The sequence below is a fragment of the Pithys albifrons genome, chromosome 12 (assembly GCF_047495875.1).
Source record: "Pithys albifrons albifrons isolate INPA30051 chromosome 12, PitAlb_v1, whole genome shotgun sequence".
NCBI lineage: Eukaryota > Metazoa > Chordata > Aves > Passeriformes > Thamnophilidae > Pithys > Pithys albifrons.
The window spans coordinates 14,575,262-14,598,314 of NC_092469.1; the positions used below are offsets into that span (position 1 = coordinate 14,575,262).

The following is a 23,053-nucleotide window of genomic DNA, read 5'->3' on the forward strand; positions in this document are numbered from 1 at the left end:
GGGTTTATTGTGGTATTTTGTTTAATAATTCTTTGCAAATTTACATCGGTACAGAACAAAGTTCCAGTGTAAGAGACTTTTAATTTCAGTTAATCTGATTGCTGGTGACCTCCACCCGTTCCATCATGATGTACACATTATGGATGCACACAATAGGAATGCTTGAGGTGAGAGTGTAACTGTACAAGTCTTTCAGTGTTGGAAACTGGCTTTAGGAAGATGGTTGTGGCAGGAGGAAGCAGCGGTGGATGCCACAGTAAAATACTGGCTGTGTAATGTGACCTGAAGATCAACTAATTTGTGTGCTGGTAACTGATCTGGGCAGCAAACTGCGGAGCTGAGGGATTCCCCCCTTCCCTTCCTTCCCCTCTCGCGTGCTTTCTTCAGCTTGATTATGTTTCAAGTAAGAGCTGTTTAACTGGAGTGGGAGATCACAGAGAAATTCAGCCTCTAACTTCAACTCAGAACGAGTGTTCAAGCAGGTAGTACCCCAATTTTCTGGTGCCTGTGCTGGAGCTGTGCTTCTTCACAAAGAATTGAGGGGGCAATCCAGGTGTCCACCTTTTGCACCGGACTGTGGGCCGGCAGTGCTGCATGGACACGGTGTGGGCTTCGCCAAACTGCTGAGTCTGGAAAGCTGTAGCTGGATATGCAGATCACACCGAGGAGCGTGTGTGTGGCGGGGGCGGGGGAAACGTGCCATTCCAGTTCAACAGCTCCTATTCCCTGAGACCCCTGGGTAGGAAAATCATCCGGCTTGAAATGTCGGAGTGAGCTGAAACGGTTGGTGGTACAGACCCACACTGTCTGATCCCATGGGGGAGCAGATCCAGAGCCGGTTGTCTGGGGATGTGCTGCCAGTACAGTGCTTGCCCTGGTCCCAGATTGTGTGGCCAAAGCCTCCCTCAGCACTGCAGCATGACTCTGTTTGGCTGCACACAGCTACTTTCTCAAGTGTCCAAAAGTCACATTTTACCTGGCAGCCTCCTAATGGAGCTAGATTAGGGTCTATTGATTAAAATAAATTTTCATTAACTTATCCCCAAAATAGTTTAATTCCATAGTTAAAAGCAAGCCCACAGTTGCCAGGCATTTCTGTTCCTTTTGGAGTGACAAGCATTTCTCTTCTCTGAAATGGAGGGGTTAGCCCAAAAGTTTCTGTTTCTGATGTTAATGTCTCTGAGCATCTACCACCAAGATCAAAAGAAAAAGATCCCCTTCTGCCTGTCTGTGACTCCCAGGGGATGTATGCCAGGAAATGACCGTGCCGTGGGTATCCATTCCTGGCCAAGCTGAACCTGCCTTGACTTCATGTTTGCTCAGGACCAAGCCTCAGAAAACCTAGTCTGTGTTGTGTGCTGGGGGGACACTTTGCTCGTGATTCCAGTGGCTGCTTGTTCACTGATCCCATCTCTTCTATCTAAAATTAGCCTGGTCCAGGTCATTAGGAGATAATAAGTGTGATGTTCTTGCTGCTCCAAGGAATGAGTCTTGGCCACTGCTGGAAATTTCAGCAATGTTGGACCCCTCTGGAGTGCGTGTGGAGTTTGTAATGAAAGACCACATAAATGATTCTGGAGATTTGGCTAAAATAAATGACATTCATGGCTCAAGTCTGTTGATGTTAAACTTGGGCATTGCAGTGTAGAAAAAAACAAATGCTGTTATCTCAGTGTTTTGTAAGGCAAAAGGAAACCTAAACTGCTAGAAAAAACACCCAAGCTAACCAAACAAACTGTAAGGCAAAGGGAAGCTCAAATATCTGTTAATGCTGGGAGTATGCCTTAAACACTATAGCTGGTACTATTAAAAGCTTAATCCTTTCAATTACCTTTGATTACTTTGAGATCCAAACAAGCCATCCCCTTATCTAGCACCATTAAACCCTCAGAGATATACTAATAAGATAATTCAGAGATAAAATTACAAAGAGAAGCAAATGTCCTACACATGGACTTTACTTTTCCAGCCGTTCACTGTGTAGATGAGTTAAATTCTCTGTAACTGTCTTGTTGGGGTCATTTTGCTACTGTGATTGGAAACTGTGGATATCTTGTCTAAACTATAAATAACAGCAAAGCTTAAGCTGTGCTGGGTCAATTCAAATCACGCCTCAGTTCACACCTCAGCAGCAGTGGGCAGAGGCATGATTTGCTCTGTGTGAGGTGGAAGAGCTTGCTTCTTACAGCAGATAGTGTAGATTATGTCAAAGTACACATTCAGAACTAGGGCATCCGAGTTTGCTGTGTCTGCAGGTTTTTCCTTGTCCTGTAACTCTCTCCCTTTCGTTCCACTCCCAGCGAGCTTATTTTCTGCACAAATATAGTCTTACATGGAAAGACATAAATAAAATAAAGTCTGAGAGACAAATGTGAACTGTTTTGAGTTGGTGGCTTAAAATTTACACTGGTTCCATTCACAGATAATGTGACTGCTGTTTTTTTCCTAATGACTAACATGTAAGTGAAGGTGAGTTTTGAAACTTTGCAGTTCTGGAAAGAATTCCTCTATTTTGTGGGTGGAAAATATCTTGATATTCAAGAAATAACCTGAAAAGCCACTCTGGGGCATATTCAGCAGCACCTGTTAGGGCGCTCCATTCCTGCTCCCAGTTACTGTGTGATGTTAGCATAGATGATACTGGCGCCCAGGCAGTTTGCAGGGAAAATGCTAATGTCTCTTTGAAATGCACACAAGCAAATCCTCCTCTACCACTTCCTTGACCTCGGGGAGAGGTGGAACCTGCAAACATGGCAAATTCAGATGTCCCTGTTCCCAGTTTGCTTTTAGATGTAATCCTCCTCCTTCTACAATTTCCGCTTTAGGAAGTGCCTCTGCCCCAGATTGCACATAACAAACTGTGCTTAGGCCTCTTCCAGAGAAGTGGGGTCTGCATATCTGAGCTGAGCCCCAGAAACAGCTTAGGGAAGATGCTCATCTGGGCAAGATGGGCTAAGTCTGGAGGCTGCACAGCTCCAAGGAGGTTCTCCTAGGGCTGAAAAGCCCCAGGACTGTGCATGGTGGGCTGAGCAAAATGCTTCTCTTTTTAGATTTTGGGAACTGCTACCTCATTCCTAAGAGATATCCCAGGCAGAGTTGTCATGAACATTTATATTTTTCTCTTGCCCTGGTGTGGTAGCTATGTGGAACATAGCTATTTGTATTCCCTTTCTTGTCCTCTTTAAATGCCACCTTTTGGTCCTCATTGTGGGCTTTTGTCTTTTAGTGCAGATTCCTTTACTACAAACTGTGTGGTTCTGCTTATTGCCAGGCCTTACAGCTCCTTGGTAGGTGATTCCATGTTCTCCTAGAAAGTCTGTCAGCCCTTAATGTGAAACCTTTGGGCACAATGTACATGACTGATACTTAAGAAACCCTAAGTGTGGGACATCAGTGCTCCTCTAAAATGGTGCTTCAGGAAGATCTACAGCATTATCCCAAGTGGATGACCCCTTGCACCACTGGGAGGAGGAGGCTGAGGAACACTCTGGAATGGCCCAGAACTGGGCAGAGCCCTGAAGCCATTGTAGCAGCTTATGTGGCCAAATGCAGCAGATGCCAAACTTGGTATCGGGTATGTTCCTGAAGAGGGTGTTACAAAGAGGAAGGAGCAGCTACTCCATCGTGACCTCGATGGTGCAGAGCCCCAGAGCCCCTCCCAGCTTCCCCCCAGTGTTGGATGGGTAATTTGGCACAGTGAGCCATGCTGCTCAGGGCACTTCTCTCACCCACTTTAGCAATTTTGAAAGCAGTTCAGGCTAAGCCTCAACCTGTAAATCTCCTTCACTGCTAAAACTTGTATTGAAAGCCACTTCAAGGACTGCTTTGTTCCTGGTCCTGCTCTTTAATGAAGTATTGGAATCTGTTAGTAAATAAACTGAGTCAAGTGGCAGCATTGTTGATGCAGCAGGAAGGTAGGATGGTTGAAGTCAATTTTAAATAGCAATTAGAATGTCTGACTTCATAGCAAGGAAATAAATACTCCACTCTTGTTTTCCTGAGGAAAGGTTGATATTTGTGTTGGTAGATACTGAAGTATCAGAATTTGCAGTGCAGTACAGCCTTTTGTTTATTACAGGTTTTTGTAAACACTGGGATAGCCAAGCTGTATGCTTAGGATGCTGAAAATCATAGAATCATAGAATCGATTGGGTTGGAAAAGACCTCCAAGATCATCGAGTCCAACCCTTGGTCCAACTCTATGAATTATTGAAGGCGTACTCTTCTAATTTTTGTGATGTTGGGAAATGGGGAATAATATTTCTTACACAGAGGGTAGATACTTTTTTTCTTCAGATAATTTTACATGAAAATGTAAACTTGATAAAAGTAGCCTTAGTTTCCATGTAGTAGCCAGGATATTTAATTTTAGAATTAACCGATTCTGATAACTGGTACTTCAGAGCTGAGGTGTCAGACAAAAGAAGCATTCTCTGTAGTTCTTGAGCAGGAGCTGATTGGTGTAATCATCCTGTTCTTCAGTGTTTTAAAATAGGTTTTGGACTTTCACATTAACTGTTAATTTAAAAAGTCTGGACAAGCAGAACAGGGTCTCTTTGGCTAATTTCCAGCTGATTTGTCAGTCTTAAACTGGCTTCATATTTTCAGGAACTAATCTGAAAGTGGTGTTGAGGGAGTAACTCTGCTCTGATGGAGTTGCCTTCCCTGTCAGAAGCTGGTTTATCACTTCAGCAGCTCAGGGTGCTGGAGCTCAGCCAGGGCCTTGCACTGCACCAGGCTGTGAGCAGACATGTACTGCTTGATATGTTACCTTCAAAAATGACTTTGACTACAGTAATCCTGATCTGAATCGAGCTTTTGTTCTTCACAAACTTCACAATAAATTGCTTTATTTTTTTAGAATTATGGTAGTATCAATGTTCTAACCAGTTTTTGAACACACGTGTGGCTGGCACGAGGACTGAAGGAGCTGCAGAGTGCGGGGGGCACATCCCTCCCCTGTCCAGTACTTACATGGGACCTTTTGGGTGCAGCTCTGCTTGAGATTCTGTTTGCTGCTTGTCTTACAGGGATGGTATCAGAAGGAACAGAGCTGAGAAAAGAAGCACCTGGCACGAATGTGTTGAAACCAGTGAGTAAAGTCAGTGCCCTGGAGGAAACTTCGACACCAGTTACTCCCCCAACATCCCCAACATCTGGAACTGCCTGGGGTGGTCAGTTTGCACCTACCATAGTCAGGGATGTGAACCCAGAAGTGCTCAGGAGTGGAGTTGCCTACCTGCCTGGTGAGTAGCTGGGCCAGAATGTCTGGGAAATGTGGTTTGCAGGTGGGGCAAGGGAGATGAGCCTCTGTTTTGCAGCACCGGAGACTGGTGCCAGTTCCATTTCTTTCACCTCAAACCTCTCCAGAAGCAACACTTCTTGAATCCTCTAAAGTTTCTGAATGGGCAGGACAGGAAGTAGAACTTCCCTCCCATGAAAGTAATGTTAATTTGCTCCCAGGAGTCTCAAAATGTTAACCAAGCATGTGTGAGTCAGAAATGCCAAATCTGTGGCCTCACCACGAGTTCAAAAAGGGAAGAGTGAGGATGCAGTTAATAATGGGCTGGGGGGCCTGACATCAGGCTTGGTCAGAGCAATAGGAACTTGATTCCCTTGGTAGGTAATTAAAGGATAGGTGTGTAGAAGATGCTCTGTGACAGGGCTCTTGAAAACCAGTTTTATTCTTGGTAATTAGAAGTTTGGTTGATTGAGTGTAGCTACCTAGATATACTAGATTTTTAGAAAACATTTGATTTCATGACACATAGGGTTGAAAGGAATATCCCAGTGAAGTGTGGATGAGCAGTGTGTGGGATAAATGATAGTTTAGCTGAATAGCAGATGACAAAAGTAGCTATCAAGAGAGGGCTCCCCAGAATTGTTCTGCCAAGATCAAGTTGTAGGTCAGACATTATTCAGTGTTTGCATCTGTTAGAGCAGCAAGTATCAAATGGCTGCTGATAAAACTTCTGCATGGGGCAAACACTGGCAGAGGGGTGAACAAAGCTGAGGGTGTTGGGCAGGATCACTTGGTGTGCAAGGCCCACACAAGATGTCTTTGTGTTTAACCAAACGTGAGTAAAGCAGAGGAAGTGAGATCTACCTCTCTAGGGAGAAACAGCATTTGGCAGCATCTGTACAAAGAGCCCCTGTGGGCTTGTGTCCTTCCAGAGCCAGTGGGAGGGTTGTCCGTGGTGGTGCAGGAAGATGCTGGCATTTGATCAACTCAGGAGCCACGTGTGAGTGGGCCGAGAGCAGAGCAGGGGTCAGGCTGACCTGTGTAATGTGAAGGAATTGGGAAGGAGAGCAGAAAGGCAGCACAGGGGGCTCCCACAATGTGCTGGGGCTGCCAGACCAATTTTGACCTCAGATGTGTAAAGGGAGTGGGAGGACTAGACAAGAGTGATTTTTACCTCTGAGTACTTGTTGGTAATGCCTCTCCAATAGTTTGGGCTGTGTTATAAAAGGAAGTGGCAAATACTGGAGGTGATGCAGAGAAGGGTGACATCCCTTTCTTGTCACTAAACTGATTGTCTTACGGCAAAAGAGTGGAAGGTTGTTTATCTCATAAGATCATTGGGAAAGAGGTGAAATCACTTTTCTGCAAGGAAGGAGAAAGGGAAATTAAGACTTTTCCAATATCTGGAAGACAGTGAAATAAAAAAACAGTTGCTGGGTAGGGTTGTGGTAGTACGTTCAGACATGTGACTTTGCTTTGAGAGGTAATTGTTACAATAAATTCCAAAGAAGAATTTCTAATCTTCAGGTCTGCTGATCAGGTTGGATGTTTTTGTGCTGTGTGTAACAGCCAAAAAATTGCAGGGTTAGAGAGGGATCTTTGAGAGGAGCTCCCAGGCTGTGCTATTGCATGAGCTCAACTGTACTGTCACACCTAAGGGAACACACCACTCAGTTAAATGCTTTATGTTAGTCATTGGTAATGATACAATAATTACATTAGAAAAAAAACCTTTTATAGTGAAGAGTGAACAAAAGCTAATTAATAAACTAGTAGCTGATATAGTTAGCTGAAACTTTTAGGATAGTTTCAGTTCTGCTTTCTGCTTTTGTATGATCTTGGTTATGCCACTGTTGGAGACTGGGCCCCAGTGGCTGTGGTTGGTTTTTTGACCTGGTTAAGCAATTTTGAGACTACTCTATGGAAGTTCCAGGTTTGGTGAAGTTCTGGTGATGCCCAGCCTCTGATGGACAAAAAAAGTTCCTTCAGTGTTTAAGAGTTTTTACCAAGACAGGTTATTGAGCCATTTTTTCAGTAATCGAGTGCTTTATTTTTTATTTATTTTGCTTTATTTATTTATTTTGTGATGATCCCCTTGGCTTATGAAACAAGGTATATTAATAAGCTTTTTAAAATTCATCTCTTTGATTATGTAGGGTCTAAGCCACAACATTTCAGAGTAATAAAAGTCCTCCTGAATCCCACAGATGATGAAAGATTTTTGTTAAAGGAGAAAGCCTGTGTCACTGTTTTGGTCCCTGGGAGGGAAGAAGCCCTGCTTTGAAATGATGCCCATCTGTGTCTGTGGCCCTTACTCAAATCATGTCCTAGTGACAGATTTACATCAGTCCAGGGGGCTTTTCCATGCTTGGGGCCATCCATCTGTGTCCTTTTTTACCTGTCAACTTGCATGCTTGTCCCTGGGATGGGGAGAGAGGTGGTCCATACAGTATCTCCTGTGGTAGCAATAGAGTTCAGAAGAGACAGAAGGACACAGCTTTCTCTAAGCCTTTGGTTTTCTCCTGTGCTTGGGAATTTTGCCACTGCCTCTTTCTCATACAATTTGTATGACAGGAAATGGCTCCTGTTCTTAAAAATTACTTTTCACACAATAGACATGTTGTCTCTGCTGTTCTTCAGATCACCTTCCTGGTGACCTGTGAGTGCTGTCACTTGAGCAGCTTCACTCCAGAGACACTGCCTGCTTTTGAGTGGCAGAGACAGCTATGGGTCTCCAAAGGGGTCCACCTGCTCTTTATCTTGCCTTTGCATTTAGAGAGGAGGCTGGAGGGTGTCATTCCAGAACAGGCACTGTTACATCCTTCTCCTCCTGTAATAAATTACGTCTTTGGGCTTTTGTAAAATGGGGTGCAGAGAAGCATTGTCCTTTCTGGCTAACTGAAGCAAAGGGGTTTCTCCCTCCTCAGCATACCACAACTCAGCCATATTGCCCATACTGTGCCTTATCTGTTCTCTGAGCGAGCTCTGAAACTAATAAATGCCTGGCACTGACTCTCCCTTGTCAGAGCTGGAGACAGGCAGGGGTATGTGCTCCTGGGCTGTCCGTTCTACCACCTCTGAGGAGCAGCTCTGGGCTCCTGCTCCAGGACATTGCTCCCAGGAGGAGATGGCTGCTCATGTGCTGGGCTCAGCCTGCAGTGTGTGTGCCCAGTCTCCTTACACAGTGCATGTTCTGCACACCTGTCTGTGTTCTCTCATCTGACAGCAATGTTAAGGTGAGATTCTTTATCTTGAGTTCCTGAGGTTCTTGCTTTTCTCACAAGGCTGGATTAGCATTAGCCAACTTTGGCCATATTTATAAAAAATGTGTGGGTAGATTAGAGCAGTCCAAATTTAACACTACCATGAGACAAAGATAAGCAAAACTCAGCTACTTTGCTCTGGGGCAGCAGTTGGGTACTTTGGAAGTATGTTTATCGCCTCCAGCCATCTGCAACATACACTATATTGAGTTCTGTGGTGGATTTCCAGGAAGGTGATGGAATTGTAGTAGAAAATGAGGCATAACACACCTGGAGCCAGGCTCTGTTGAATTCTTTGTGTGACTTTCCCCCTCTTGTTACAGGTACGAGAGATAAATCGGGACGTGCAGTGGCCATAATAACAACAAGGAACACAGCCTGGCTAAACCCCCACTGCAACACCACTGAGCTTGTACGCCTTCTGCTGTACTTGCATAGCATCCCAAGGTTTGTGGCACTCTTGGTCTGATGGAGGGGACAGCTGCTGCCCTGTCCACTTTGCCCTTTGGGGATGCGGGAATGGAGGCAGTGAATAGAAGGGGTTGATTTGAGATTAACTCAGTTGGTTAGAGCATGGTGCTAATTGTACCAAGGTTGTGGCCCCGTATGGGCCATTCACTTAAGGGTTGGACTTGATGGGCTTGGTGTGTGCTTTCCAACTCAGAATATTCTGTGATTCTGTGACTTTATTGGCCTAGGAACCTTGTCCATACTGTCCCAAAACAGGTGGGGATCTCCTGCTGGGGTGAACAGCTTTGTGTTCAGCAAGTACTCTGTGTATTCTATATATGCCTTCTGCACGTAGGGTGGTAGAATTGGTTATGTACTGAATGTTTTTGTGTGTTGCTATGAATCCAAGCCCTTCTTGCGATCATTCATTAGCTCAGAAAATGGGATTTGGGAGCTATGATGGGGCAGTCATGCAGCAGCTCCATGGTAGTGTTGTGACATGATATTGTAGGGCCATCCCTCCTAGCTGAGAGGGAGGGAGGATCTGCAAGAGTTCAGGAAATTTGCCTTGGTGTCTGGCTGAAAATATATTCTGGAGTCTGCAGGCTGGGGTCTGCTGCACTGCTCTGCCTTTCACTATGACAGACTCTTCCTTCCCTGCGGGTATGAACACCTTTGCTATCAGTGATATGTATTCTAGGAACTGGATAAATGGGAAGTTGGGTGGAGATCACAGAAATCATATAGCAGAAGTAAAAACTGAGCAATCCAGTGATGGTTTCCATATACATGTTTTGGTTAGGAGAAGGTGGCTAGTTAGTTCCCTGTCCTTACAAAGCCATAACGTACTGTTTTTTCACCCTGTTATGACTACATGTTCTGTATCCATAATCTTTTTGATTTTCATTGGTGATGAAGTTGACCTTTTGTATCTTTATTCTTGCAGACCAGAATGTCAGGCTTTGGGTCTAACTGTTCTTGTGGATGCTCGTCGCTGTTCACCAGTTCCTGCTCTCTTCAAGGCATTCAGCATATTGCAGGTGAGCCTTGAGCTTGGGCAGAGGAACACTGGCTGGCTCACTGTTGTGCTGGCATGGTACATCTCCATCTGCTGCTTATGCCTCCATCTGGCACCTGGCTCTCAGTTGGCTTTGGGAGGTGGAATCATGCAGCCAACCCTGCTTTAGGTGGGTGATTCGGCCTTACCAGATTGCAGACAAAGCAAAAAAAATGAAAGCAAGTCTGAGTTAGGGGAGAACAACCCTCCCCATCCCTCCAACTTTATTTTCACTTTCATGCTCAAAACAGCCTGTGCCCAAATGTAAATGCTGTTACGAATTATCCTGCTTGTAGGTGTTGTCCCCTGCACTGAAGGTCTGTGTGAAATGTGCAGGGATTTTTGCTCACCACAGAGAAGGGAGGAAGAGAGGCCTCTGCCTGCTGCCTTGGGAAGAGAAGGAACTGCTTGCCATGCCAGGTGGAAAAGCACATGCAGCTGTTGATGTAGCTGTCAGTGAATGATTGGAATCGGATGTTCTGTAACTCTATATTGCTTCAGGTCAAAGGCTTTCATATCAGTCACTTGGAAAACCAATGGGCTGTGTTGCCCCTGCTCCCAGATAGTTTCTGTCTGCTCTGTTAGAAAGCCAGGGAAATGCTGGGTTGTAGTGATGACTAATCCTGTTTAAGCAGGTGTTCTTTTAAATCAGAGCTTAGGTCTCTTAGGACTCAAACTCTGCAAACTGCAACAGGGCAATGTTTTAATGAAGCTGTGGTTTCTGTGCTTCAGTGCCACATCTGAGAGTTGGGTCTGAGTCAGAGGTCTGTCCTCCTGCTTCCTGGGCTGGGTGGAGCTGTGAGCTCTATCAGCATCCTCATTCTCTGTGGTGAAGGAGTATTCTGGTGCCCTGCTCAGTTCTGCAGAGGTAACAAACAAGTATGTTCTGTTTATGCTGTGCCCACATGGCAGTGGACTTCCTAAACCTTTTGAGTGTTTGACTGCCTGTGTAAATTGCACGGTGGTCTTAGTGGGATGATTTGGACACCAGCAACATGTTCTGGCTGTCCCCACTCTCATACAAGCATGATAATAATGCTACTTTAACCTTAAGTTTCCCCTCTGAAATGAGGGAGGGGTAAAGCTTTTTGCAGTGTCTCTGTAATATCCTGCTGTGATGGCTGTTTGGCTCTGAGCGTCTCCTTATCAGGGTGGTGCAACAGTTACTTAACAGAGATTAATGTACTGCAAGACACATTGCTGGACCTGAGTGTGTGCTCCAGGTAACAGTGACTGACAGAGGTTGATTGCTTATGGTTTTTTGAATCTTACACTGACTCCTCTAAAAACTCCATAAAGGAGACCCCTTCAGGTAGCTCATCATCTGGTTATGGCACAGCAGTAATCCCCTGGCCCCTCTGAGCCCTTTGGAGATCCTCAGCATTTGTTCCATGATACCATGGCCATATTCTCCTCTGCTCTGGAACAAGGAGAGAGTAATACAGAACACTGTGTGTAATACAGAAAACTGAGGCAAGCTAAGCATTTCAGAGTACAGCAGGGCTTGGTGGCCAGTGGCTGCAGAGGCAGAGACTGTTATGCTTCTAAGGTCACAGAGCAAATCATCTCCTTGGGGTCCTTTCTGAAATCCCTGACACATCTCAGTGTCTCTTACCTCTGGCAGACTGTCGGGAGCTCATTTTTCTGCTGTCCTACACTCTACTTAAAAAGGATTTTACTTACATGGTTTTTGTGAAGCCTGCTATGATAATAATGGTGGGAGCTGTTAAATGTTGAAGTCCAGTGTTGCTTGTTAAATTCTGAAGGCCTGCTTTCCTCTTGACCCAGCAGTGGGAAGCACTGCTCCATTGTGATTAAGCACAGATTGGATGCCCCTAATGCAGAATCCCTTCCTGCTGCAGTGCTTGGATCTGTTAGGCCTAGAGAGTCTCCTGGGGAGTGAAGACTGATCCTGGGGAGCAAAGGTTTCTGGGTCAAGATCTGTCAGTCTGAGGAAATCCTTCTTCCACATCTCCATCTTTCCAGAATGAATGCACAAATGAAATTAAATGCTACTAGACAGCCTTTGGTGCTTTCAGGTTCGTTTTCCCTACAGCACTGGGACCACGTCCATTGCTCTGCCTAGACCCACCTGGTGAACTGGTGGAAGGGAAGCTTGTCCTCTCTGCCTTCAGGGTTGGGGCAATTGCATTCTGCAAGACTTTTTTTACCTCCTTCCTTTTTAGAATATTGGGTGACTGGGCAGTCTTCCTGTCCCAGACAGCAGTGGGTGCAGAGGGAGCAGGGGCACAATAAAGAGCTTCTGTAGAAGTGAGTCAGGAAGAAGCAGGAGGAACTCTTGCAGCTCTATGCAGGGGTGAAGGGAAATGTGCAGTGTGTACACACTGCAAGAGAAGATCATGCTTGTTCCTGTGGAAAACTGTGTAATGATGCTCTGGAGCAAGGACCTTTGCAGAGGTGAACGCTGTGAGGTTTGGTCACACATTGTCACCAGTAAGCTCTGTGCTGGGGCATCTGTTCAGAGGAACTTTGCTGATCAGTAGTGCTGGGCTGAGCAGGCAGGGCATGGACAGAGGAACATGGCACTGGCCTTCAGTGAGCAGATACTTGTGGGATTTCCCTCTGCCTGAGTCTTCATAGACCGAGATTCTTTTGAATTTCACAGATCAGTTCAAATGCTTAATCTTGTAATCTGCTGTATTTGTGTGTTGGATTGGGAAGAATCAGTTCAGCATTTGAAAGCAGAGAAGTTCTGTGCAAACCTTTCTGTTCAAGAGTTGTATTTGCATTCCCACTCACTGTAGAAGTACAGAGGACCTTGGTCTGATGTTAAAGACCAGGGGCTTCTTGCCACTTCGTTGGAATGGGTACTTTGAGATTGACTGGGATATCTGGGCACTGTCCCCTCTGCACAGACATTCCTTGGCAGTCTGGGCTTCAGACTGTGCCAGTCTTAAGTTTGGCCATAGCCTGGACTGAAACTTCAGTCTGAGAAACATTGAAGGAAGTATCTAATTCTCTTCTTAAAGAATAATTATAAAAGGATGGGTATTTAACCTGGTGCTTTCTGAGCCCCTCTATTTTATGCTGTCCTCACTTTTACCTGTTGTGGGAGGTGAGGAGTTCACTTCTATGTGTGAAACTGTTTCTTTACTCCCATGTAGCTGGCTTTGTTAGCAAAGGTGGTAAGGCATTGTGCAGAAGCTGCAGGAAAGCTTCCTCAGCATCCTGCTGTTTCCAGGTGCTCCTGTAAACTGTTTCAGTCTCTGGATTGCTCCATCAGTGCTGTTAAGCTTCTCTCAGCTGTTTAAATTAAAAAAAATATAATGAAAAATACTTGATTTCTTTGAAAATACAGCTGCTTCTTGGATTGGAAAACCATGAACTTCTCCCCTGACAGATTTCTTTATGAATGGTTTTTCAGTTTCTATTTTCAGAAGTAACAAACAAACAAGTGAGTGTTTTGGCTATTGTGGTAACCTCTTGTTACACCATCTCTACCTTTATCCCTCATCTCATGACTGTTGGAGTAGAAGAGGGATTGTGTAAGAGTCAAGTTGTTTAGTACCATCATCTGTCTTGAAGCTGTGCCTAGTCTTCATCCTTTCTAGCAGATAAATTCAGAGCTGCTGATACAGCTGTAATATCTCCCCACCCTCTCTTCAAATGACCTTCAGTATTTACCTAATGCAGTCTAATTATGCAGTAAATTCTTTTTGGCCTTTTGATCAGTGTTCGAATAGCAGTGAAAGTGTGAATAATTACCTTTGGAGAAGGGGATTTCAGAAGAATTAGAAACCTCTCATGGTTTGGAAAGATGTTCCACTTGAGATTTTTTTCCTTCCTGTTTAAAAGGATCCTGGTTTAGGACTGGATGAGAGAAAGGTCATCTTCCTCTGCTCTGGAATATCTGCTGCTGGTTTTAGTTGTAGAACTGGGGCTCCTTGTGTTGGCATTGTTTCTTAATTGCTGAGCAGGGACCAGTGTCACATTAGGTGGCTCAGTCTCTGCTGGTCCACTTGCCTTTGTACTCTGGCTCTGCTGTTCCTGGCAGGTATTTAACCCTACACAGGGCTGGAGCTCTTTATTTAAACAGGTTTCCTTTGCTGTCTGGCCTGCTCTGTGGCAGGTTCCTCACAGCTTGAGCAATACTAGAAAGGATTTGTTGCTTGACAAAGAATCAAGTTCCTGAGATCCTTGCAGAAGGAAAAACCGTGCAGGAGACAATCTGAATGGGATGGCTCTTGTTTTAACCATGTGGCATGACAGCTTAAATGGCTCTTCCCTTTGCTTTCCTGGTCCAGGCATCATGTTTGTGGTGAGCCCTGTCTCCATGGTCTTGGATCTTTCAGCCACGTTTCCCTCTTCCTGCTGTCGCTCTCCGTGCCTGTTTCTCACTTCCGTGTAGAATGCTTCTGTAATTGCAGAGCTGCTCCTGGATCACTGGGTTTGAACTACAGCTCCAGACATCCCTTGTATTTGGAATTTCTGTCGGTTGAACAGTAGAAACAGGATGCAAGTACTTGATTGTAAATTGGCAGTAAGTAAAGACAAGACGACATCTGTGGCACTGTGGGGGGGAAATAAAAAGGCAACTTCCTTTCAGTTAGGTGAAGTGAACAGGAAAGTTACCAAGAAAAGACTTGGACACTGAAAGTGGTTTTTGGTTTTGGGTTTTTTTGGTTTTGTTTTTTTTTTAATCCTGACACACTTCCCTGTGTAAAAGAGCTTTTTTAGTACAGCCAAGACCTGACCTCTTCCATCACTTTCTTAAATATTGCAGGACTAGTTGATCTAAAGCAAACTACCCTAAGGACGTTGCCCTGGTGCTCTGTAGACTGGCCTTCCCTAATCCTGGTGACTGCCTTCTGGGCTTCGTAGATGCCTTTGAAGGACAAATTGCAATCTTGTGTACAAACCTGGTATGATACATTCTCCTTAGTATCCCAGAGAGATCAGTAATGGATTTGTGCTCTGCTCTGTTGTAGGACATGGATCCTCCTTGTATCCATGGGGTACTGCTTCTGGTTGAAAGAGATCTGACTTTTCGGATGGAGAAGCCACCAGCAGGACAGGTAATGGAACCTGGGGCTTTGCTGGGCAGCTCTTGACGTCCTTTGTTTAGCTTTCCAAACAAGTTTTCTGTCTTTGATGTGTGGTGATTCTCACATGAAATCTCTGTAGCTGTTCTCTGTGTTTATGGTTGTGGGCCCTTACAGGTGTGGTATTTATGGGGTTTTAATGTTTATGGGATCTGAACAGATCTCTGTCATGCTCTGTTTATTGCCAAGTCCATCAGTGACATTTGCCATTTGACATTATGTCAGGCTGCTGGGGCCCTCAAGACCAGAGGGTTTGTTGGAAGAGGCCTGCACAATTAACAGTAATAGTGATGTTTTTCATGTTCTCCTATTAACAAGGAGGGAAATTCTTGGTCAGGAGGAGATCACATTAGGCTAAATCCTGAACTCCACCTTTGAAGGTGCTTGTTGCTTTCCTGGATTTTGTATATCTCATGTTTCCTCTCCTCACGTGCTGCTGTCAGTGGCTGAGAGACCTGTGCAAGAAGGGAAAGAGGAGGTGGGCATTTGCAGCTGAAATGTCTGGGAAGAGTAACATGAAGGAAAGTTATCCCAACATCGGTGAATTCCCTCACTAGACATAAAACTGCCTTGGTATGCCATAGCTGTATAGAAAATGTAGGCTCCCAGCCACTCTGTGGCGAGCGAATAGAGGATCAAACTGCATCTTAGGCTTCTCCCTCTGTTCTTAAAACTGTTGCAAGATAAAAGATTGGACTGAAATTCTGTGCCTGCTGAAACCCTGTAGGCTTCAGAGTAGGCCAAGACTTCCTTTTTGGTTTCTGTGGATGAAGATGATGTGATGGGCATCAGGTTTGCTTGCTCTGTGTGTGCTGTAGTGTCCCAAAAGACTAAAGAATAACAAATGCTATTAGTCCACTTCCTCATTGCCCCCATGTGGAAGAATTTGAAGTCAAAATGGGGGCTGCAGGCATGTGCATGCAGTGAGAGCTACAGAAGACATTAAACACATTGAACAAATACAAACAGTGTAGGAGGGAACCAGAGGAAAGACTAATAAAGACATGGGCATGCAGGAGGAATTGGAAGCATCATCACTATTTTGTAAGGAGGTGGGAACTTCACAGTGTGTGTGTGGGAGTTAAATGTCTGCACCTGAGTTTGTGTCTGGGCTGGCTTCCATGTACCTGCAGGAGCACTTGTTGCTCTAGTGGGTATAAAAATGCTCTGAGGTCCTAGAGACTCACAGAAGGCAAGTGATCTGTGTCAAGATCCATGAAACTCCTGTAGCAAACAGCTGCTGTCATGAGTGTAGAGTTGAGGGGAAGGCAGAAGCTGCTGTTAGACTGTTTTTCCAGGAAGTGAGGTGAGGAAACTTAGGGGCTGGATTTAACCTCCCAGACTCTCCAAACAAATGCAAATCGCAGCACAATGTGGGAACATAGAAGGGAGTTGCTCTGCTTACACTGGGAGGTGCTGGCTCTGGAGAAGGGCTGGCTGCTGCCAGACTTCCATCACAGATGTTCTGCCTGGTGGAACAGCATGTTGTGGCCTGCATTCCTTCAGGGTTTGCCCACTGAGCTGCTCACCAAGCTGCTCTAAGATTGAATTGATTTTTTTTCCTTTATATTGTAGTGATATATACTGTGTGTTGTGTTTCTGTGCAAGATAAAGACATCAAGGTTCTGTCTTCCCCTCCTCCTCCAATACTCACACTCAAAAGCAAGCGTGCTTTTTTTTTCTTCTATTCCTGTGCAGTTTGAACTTCTCACCTCCATGAAATCCCTCCATAAGCACATAGACAGCTCACAGCTGCCTCTGGAACTGGATGGGACCTTCCCGTACTGCCACCGGGACTGGTTGAGCTTCCGCATGGTGAGTAGGAGGATGTCTTGTGTGCTTTGGTGTCTGAGACCAGCAGTGGTAACGGGGGAAGCAAGAGGAACCTGTCAGCAGCTGAACCTACAAGCATTAAAAGACAATGTTCCTGTAATAGCTGTGTGTGCAAATGAATCTCTGTTATCAAAAGAATGCTAATACTGTCTTCATAAAATGGATGCACATTGTGACCCCATTGGCACGACTGCAGGAAGTAAAATTTTAGTTTTTAACTCATCTGCTTGAATTGCATTAATTCTTCCTTCCCTTTAAAATATGGTCAAATCTGAACTGGAATCCTGTTTTGTTTGATACGGAGTGGCTCTTCAGTTATACTCAGAGGATTAAGAACATGCACTTCTCAAACTAAACTCGGGAGAACGTGTTGGTGTTGTGTTTTCATTGAACTAACAATCAACAATTTGAGTAATAAAAATAGTTAAAGTTTCTGGTTTTGTAGCAAGTTCCCCAGATCAGGCTAAGAACCCTTTAGGAAAACTGCAGTCCTTGCAAGAGTGAGATTTAGAAGTCCCTGCTAATCAGTTCAGAATTCTTCTCCTAGGAATATCTTTTACTTCCATGCAGCAGGGCATGTGCAGACTGCCAGAAATCTGCATCTGTAGCACCAGTACCCAGCTCTGTGTCCACTTGTGCTGTGGAGGGAGCCTGAGTGCTCTGGACTATGTGCTTGTTGAATCTTTAAAAAACTGTATTGAGAGTTAAGAATTGTTTGACGTGCTGAGACTAGACAGGATTAAATCTCTGTAAATCTGCACATGAGTTGGCTGTCTTCACACTGAGGTTGACTTGCTCACCCTGGTGGATGACAGAATTGTCACCTCAGCTTCCAGAGGATCCAGTGGTCTTTTGGCTCCAACTTCGCTGCCTGGAGTGCTGCATGGCGCGGTGCAGCATTTGAAGCAGATCAAGATGTCATTGATAAAACCACTATGGCTATAGCAGTTAGGCTTGGCATGTGTCAAATGCTAACTCATCTTTTCCAGCTTATTTTGGAACCCATTTTTTTAAACTTTCATCTAAAAATACTAGTATGCCACAGTGCTGATGCTGTAGAGGTACAGAAGCCTAATGTTGGTGCATGGAATTGAATTTGAGAAGTTGAAACTTATTTGGCAGTGAGGAAGCAGAGAGTCTTTGCAAGAGGTTATGGGTTAGTTTTCTGGACAGAGTTGAGAATACCTTAAGAGTTGAGGTGCTCTGTGTGTGCAGAAGGGTCATTCTTGAAGGAAGGAGTGTGGTACCAGACTGCTGCTTGTTTGTGTCTTACATCTTAACATGTAAAATGTTACCAAAGGGAGTTAATATGGGAATCAGTTTGTATGGATTGCCTGTCTGTACTGTGTGTGATAATGGCCCACGTGCTCAGCCCCTTTAGCTCTGCAGCTAAGTGGCAAATAGCGTTTATTTCCTGTCTCAGTGATCTCACCTGCATCCTGCCTCCTAATCTGTCACTGCTGGGGCTGTTCCAGCACTCTGGGGAGGAGGGAGTTCAATTCAGTAAAGATTCAAACAGCTGCTTTTTTGTTTTGTTTTGAGCACAGTTATTTTGGAATAGCTGTTTCTCCCTTCTCTCATTTCAGTGACTAGAGGGTGGCATCTGACAATACGTAGGCTTTATATCTGACTTTTCTTAAAAATAGTGCCTCACGAACCCTTAGGAAACGTTTGGTCTTTTTTTGTTTGTTTGTTTTTCTCTCCCCTTCCCCCCACTCCAGAGCGAGGAAGTATTTCAGATTTGTCCATAGCTTAAGGTGCTTCATTTTGAAAGCTTTCCAGTTTCCTATTCTTTAGTTTATGCTACTTTTAACACAAAGAGAAATGATTTAAAGTAGAAAAATTCCAAGTAGTCGTATTATGTTTTGTTTCTCTGAAATTCATGCATAGTGATTCATCATCATGAGAAGTTACAGGAAATGCTAATAGTAGAAGAATGTGGGACATAAGTGGACTGATTTTCTTTTCTATAAAGCATTCCCCATACACGCACTAATATGCAAGTTTATAAGGTCTGTACAGAGGCCTTAGAGTAGTATGATGGGCCTCTCTCTGCTGGTTCAGCCTCACTAGATAGTGTAATTGAACCTTTGGCTTAATGTGTTTGATTCTCTCTTGGTTTTGTACTTTTAACTTTCTGCAAGCACAAAAGATACCTTTCCTGTCAGCTGTGAGGCAATGATCTCTGCCTTGGTCTTTTTTCTCATAGAAGCTGGAACACTTGCTACAAGGATGCCAAGGTGCTTGTGCCTTCCTTCAGGGAGCTATTCACAAAGTGGAATCTGGAAAATTACCAGAAAAAGCTGAGGTAAGCCTGTCCCTCACCTGTCATCAGAGGTGAAAGGCCTGGTAGAATAAAGTTAGGTGACAGCACAGTTCTGTGCGTGGTTCCAGCTTTGCTGCCTCCAGATCAGAAGTCTGGAAATGGGCAAGAGGAGGGGAAGGTACAAGCACCAAACCTGTGTTGTCACAAACATTCTGTTCCTCCTCTTGAAAAGCTGCTGTACCTCAGTGTGGTGGGAGATTGCTGCCTGCTCTGCACTGAGGGTCCCAGCAGTAAATCAATGGAAGATATTATAGTGGCCTCTCTGGGCCTTCCTGCACCCATCTGTATATCCAGAAACCTCTCACATGCATCTTGTCCCAAGGCTGGAAGCCGTGCAGGTCCAGGTGCTCAGAACAGTAGGAGCCAGCTGTGAGTGGAAAATGGAGGCTGAATGGAACAGCAGATGATAAGAACTGGGTTACAATTTTAGCCTGGTGGGGAAATATTGGGAGCATAAGGAGCACTGTTTATCACTTTGGACTTGGCAGGCTTGAGAGAAACAGCTGTGGGAACCAACCTCACTCTTTGCTAGGGTGGGCCCAGGTGAGATGTGGTTTGGGTGTGTTCTGGCTTGGGTGCTGGTTTTTGCCTGTTCCCTCATTGCCTGTAGATTGCAGTAAATGCTCATCTCCCTCTTGTGACCCCTCCAGGATGCAGCTGTGCTGCTGAGGAACTACAGGCAGTTGATGAAGAATGTTCTTGAAGACACACGGTTGGTCAGGCTGCAGCTGGAGGGTGGAGCACTCCTGGCCAGGCTGAGGAAGGAGGAGTCTTGTGTCACCCTTACCCCTGACTACAGGTGAGCCCCCCAGAATGGCAGAAGAAGAGATAGAGATGAACAAAAAGCAGACACTATGAGTCTCCCTGAGATGCCCCTTCATTGCTGGAGGCCAGAGACCAGCTTTGTGTAGTGAGGAATTATGTTCAAAAGAGAAAAGGTAAAAAATGTAATTTTGCTTTTGTCCTGACTGTTTCATCCCTGATCCAAAAACTAGCTGGGGTGGATTCACTTAGGTGTTTACACTTCCTTTTTCCAGCCAAATCACTCTTATCTTCTGTAGTGGAGATAGAGATGGATATTTTGTACACCTCTAAAACATAAGCCTTAATTGATGATGCCAGTGATGAATGTTTGGGTCCAAGGCGTTACTGCTGTGTGAATTCCCCAGGCACTCCTTATGCAAGGGGATTTCCAAGGAACTTAACTGTGAGGAATGCCTTCTGGCTGCAGCAGGCTCTGATCTCCTCACACAGTGGTACTGGTTTGCACAAACAAATACTCTCTGCCTGTTTGCAGGGTTGGTATGAGAAGCAGGGACTGCGAGAGCCCAGCTGTTTGACATCCCCAGGGCATTGCACAACTCCTGTTTGTACTGTTAAAACACCTGAAGCCTATCAGTGTGTGAAGGCCTCTGTGCTATGTGCTGTGCAAACAACAAGGTAGAAAGGCAGCCTTTGCTCCCAGGAGCTTCCAGCCCCGGTGTGAGATAAGGGCTGGCCTGGGGGTGCAGATGAGGGCACAGTGGATGGCAGGGTGGTGTGGAATGGCTCTGTGCATCCGCAGCCTTGATCTGGTTAAACTCCCTGTTGCCATCACAAGTTGGGAGGTTTGAAGGGAGGGAATGCAGAGAAGATAACAAAATAGTTATATCACCCAAACACTGGGAAAAGAACAACATCTGTCTTTGAAAATTCAGCAAGTGAGTGACAGTGCAAGTTGCTACCTGTCACTGGGAGAAGGGGGTTGACATTTTGGTGCTGAGAGGGGAGTGTGGGGACAGGCTGTGTAACTTTCTGTTCGCTCTTGCTGTGACTGCTGTCAGCAGCTCTGGCAGGCTGTGCAGACACAGTTGTCTTGCTGAACTGGTGAAGTAATCTTGATGCAATTTTGGATTGAATTAGTACAGTATAGCCTTTTCATTCTCACATGACATGAGAAGCACAATAATGTGGCGTTTTGTGTTTTGTTTAGAGTTTTTTATTTATTTTATTTTGAGCAACACACAGCAACTTTAGAGTCCTAGGAGAATAGGGAGAACAGGCATGGGGTTTATGTTTTATTTTGGTTTTTAAGCTAAGTCTGTGTTCTTGTGCAGGGAAATGATCAACTTTGAAACCTGATCTGACAGAGCCCCTAAGGATAATTTACTGCTTTGATTACCTTAGCAAGGGCAAGGGTGGGGGATACACACAGAATTCTTTGATTGTACAGTGTGTGAGCACACACCGAGGCTGTGTAGCATGTTCTCTCCTTCATTCGGGTTGTATTTGTTGCCTGCCAGTATGAAGGGAGACTGCATGCCATGGCTCAAGTGTTTGTGGCTCTCTCCAGCCTGAGTAGTGTAAATGAATATGGCAGAAAAAAGTTAGTCCTCTTATTGCCTGTGAAGTAGTTGTAGTAACTAAAATCCGGGCAGTATTTTAACTGAGGAAGTGTCTGCTTTTCATCTACCTTGTGACAGAGGACTAACAAATTCCACTCTTCCTTGTTCAAGGATCCTTTCAGATGGGGAAAAAAGCTCTATCACTTGGCTAGAGAACTCTGTAAAAGGTACTGTTGGCTTGGGGTCTTCCATGGCAGTGCACTTGCTCCTTCTTTTCAATCTGGCCTGTAGATATTAAAAGTTCTGAGCTCTGCTAACGCTGTAAAGGCTCCTGTAGTTACCATTTTCAAAGGCCTTCTTTAACAGATACGGTCAAAGCAGGGTAGGACAAAATACTGTGGTTGGCCTACTGAGCTGGCATGGAGAAGATACTGATGTTTGTGGGTCCAGTGTTCAATTTCTAGCTGGTGATGTAGGAAAATGGAACAGGACTTTGTGTGTGTACTCAGTAGGGCCTGTGGTTGGTACTGCTGTTCTGAGCTTTGAATTGTAAAATCATGATCAAGGTGTAACAGCCCAATTCCACACCCACTCTCCCAATACTTGAAATCAAATTATTTACAAAAGCAAGTCAAAGGGCTTTACTCTTCTGAGCCTGATGTCTGTTTTGGCTCTTGTGTCTATCACGTGTCCCATTGTTTTAGTTTTTTATTTTCTCTTGTGTTGCAAAAGTCTGATAAAACAGGGAGTCATGACTGCCAGCACTTCTTAGTCCTGAGTTGAGGCCAGCTGTGAACAGGTACCTGCCCAAATGTGCAAGAATTACATATAAATACAGGAAACAATTTTAAGAGCAGTTTTCTGGACTCTTGTTTTAACTTAATTAAAATAGGCCAACCAGAAGTGCAGAACTAAAGGTAAAATTGTAGCACCACAGCAGTGACTTTGACCAGTAACTCAAGTCTTGGTCAGCTCACAATGTGAGTCTTCATACATCTTTCTCCACCAAGTACCACTGTAAAAGGTAGCCTTGCCCATCCGGCTGCTTATTCACAAAGGGAAGGACAGTTTTCTCCAAGCAGTTTTTCTGGATCTCTGCCTTTTCCCAGCTTGCAAGGAGGAGCAGAGTTACCAGAATACATGTCCTGCAGGAAGATCATAGCAGGGAGTTGGCTTTGGGGATGTGGTGTGCTCAGATGGTCCCTCTGCCCTCCCACCTCCAGGAGTGGGAGTTTGGCCAGGAGTTTGTGTGGGTGTGACACTGATGAGCTGGTGTCTTTGTGGCACCTCTTTGAGTGCTGCAGTGATGGCTTCAGCACAGGCTGGCCACCCAGAGGTGCAGGGGGGCACTGCTGGAGGTGGCATTGCCACTTATTTAGAGTTGGTGGAGCTGGTTGGATTTAAGGGCAGCACATTTACCTTTACACCATCGGGTGCTCTGAAGGCTCTCAGTCCTCCAGATCTGTTAGCAGAACCCCTAGAGGTTTGCTGCCCC

The 23,053-nt window shown here is 45.0% G+C and overlaps 1 protein-coding gene across 5 annotated transcripts in view; it reads left to right on the top strand.

Moving 5' to 3' along the window:
* The window catches only part of PLEKHG4 (pleckstrin homology and RhoGEF domain containing G4), an 85,027-nt gene that overhangs the window by 22,816 nt on the left and 39,158 nt on the right, over positions 1 to 23,053 (top strand). For all 5 annotated transcript variants that reach the window (XM_071567239.1, XM_071567241.1, XM_071567242.1 and 2 more), the window contains exons 4-10: positions 5,031 to 5,246; positions 8,829 to 8,952; positions 9,902 to 9,995; positions 14,962 to 15,048; positions 16,774 to 16,890; positions 19,118 to 19,216; positions 19,885 to 20,033. In XM_071567239.1, the coding sequence (XP_071423340.1) occupies positions 5,031 to 5,246; positions 8,829 to 8,952; positions 9,902 to 9,995; positions 14,962 to 15,048; positions 16,774 to 16,890; positions 19,118 to 19,216; positions 19,885 to 20,033 (886 nt within the window). The remainder of the gene's footprint in view (positions 1 to 5,030; positions 5,247 to 8,828; positions 8,953 to 9,901; positions 9,996 to 14,961; positions 15,049 to 16,773; positions 16,891 to 19,117; positions 19,217 to 19,884; positions 20,034 to 23,053) is intronic.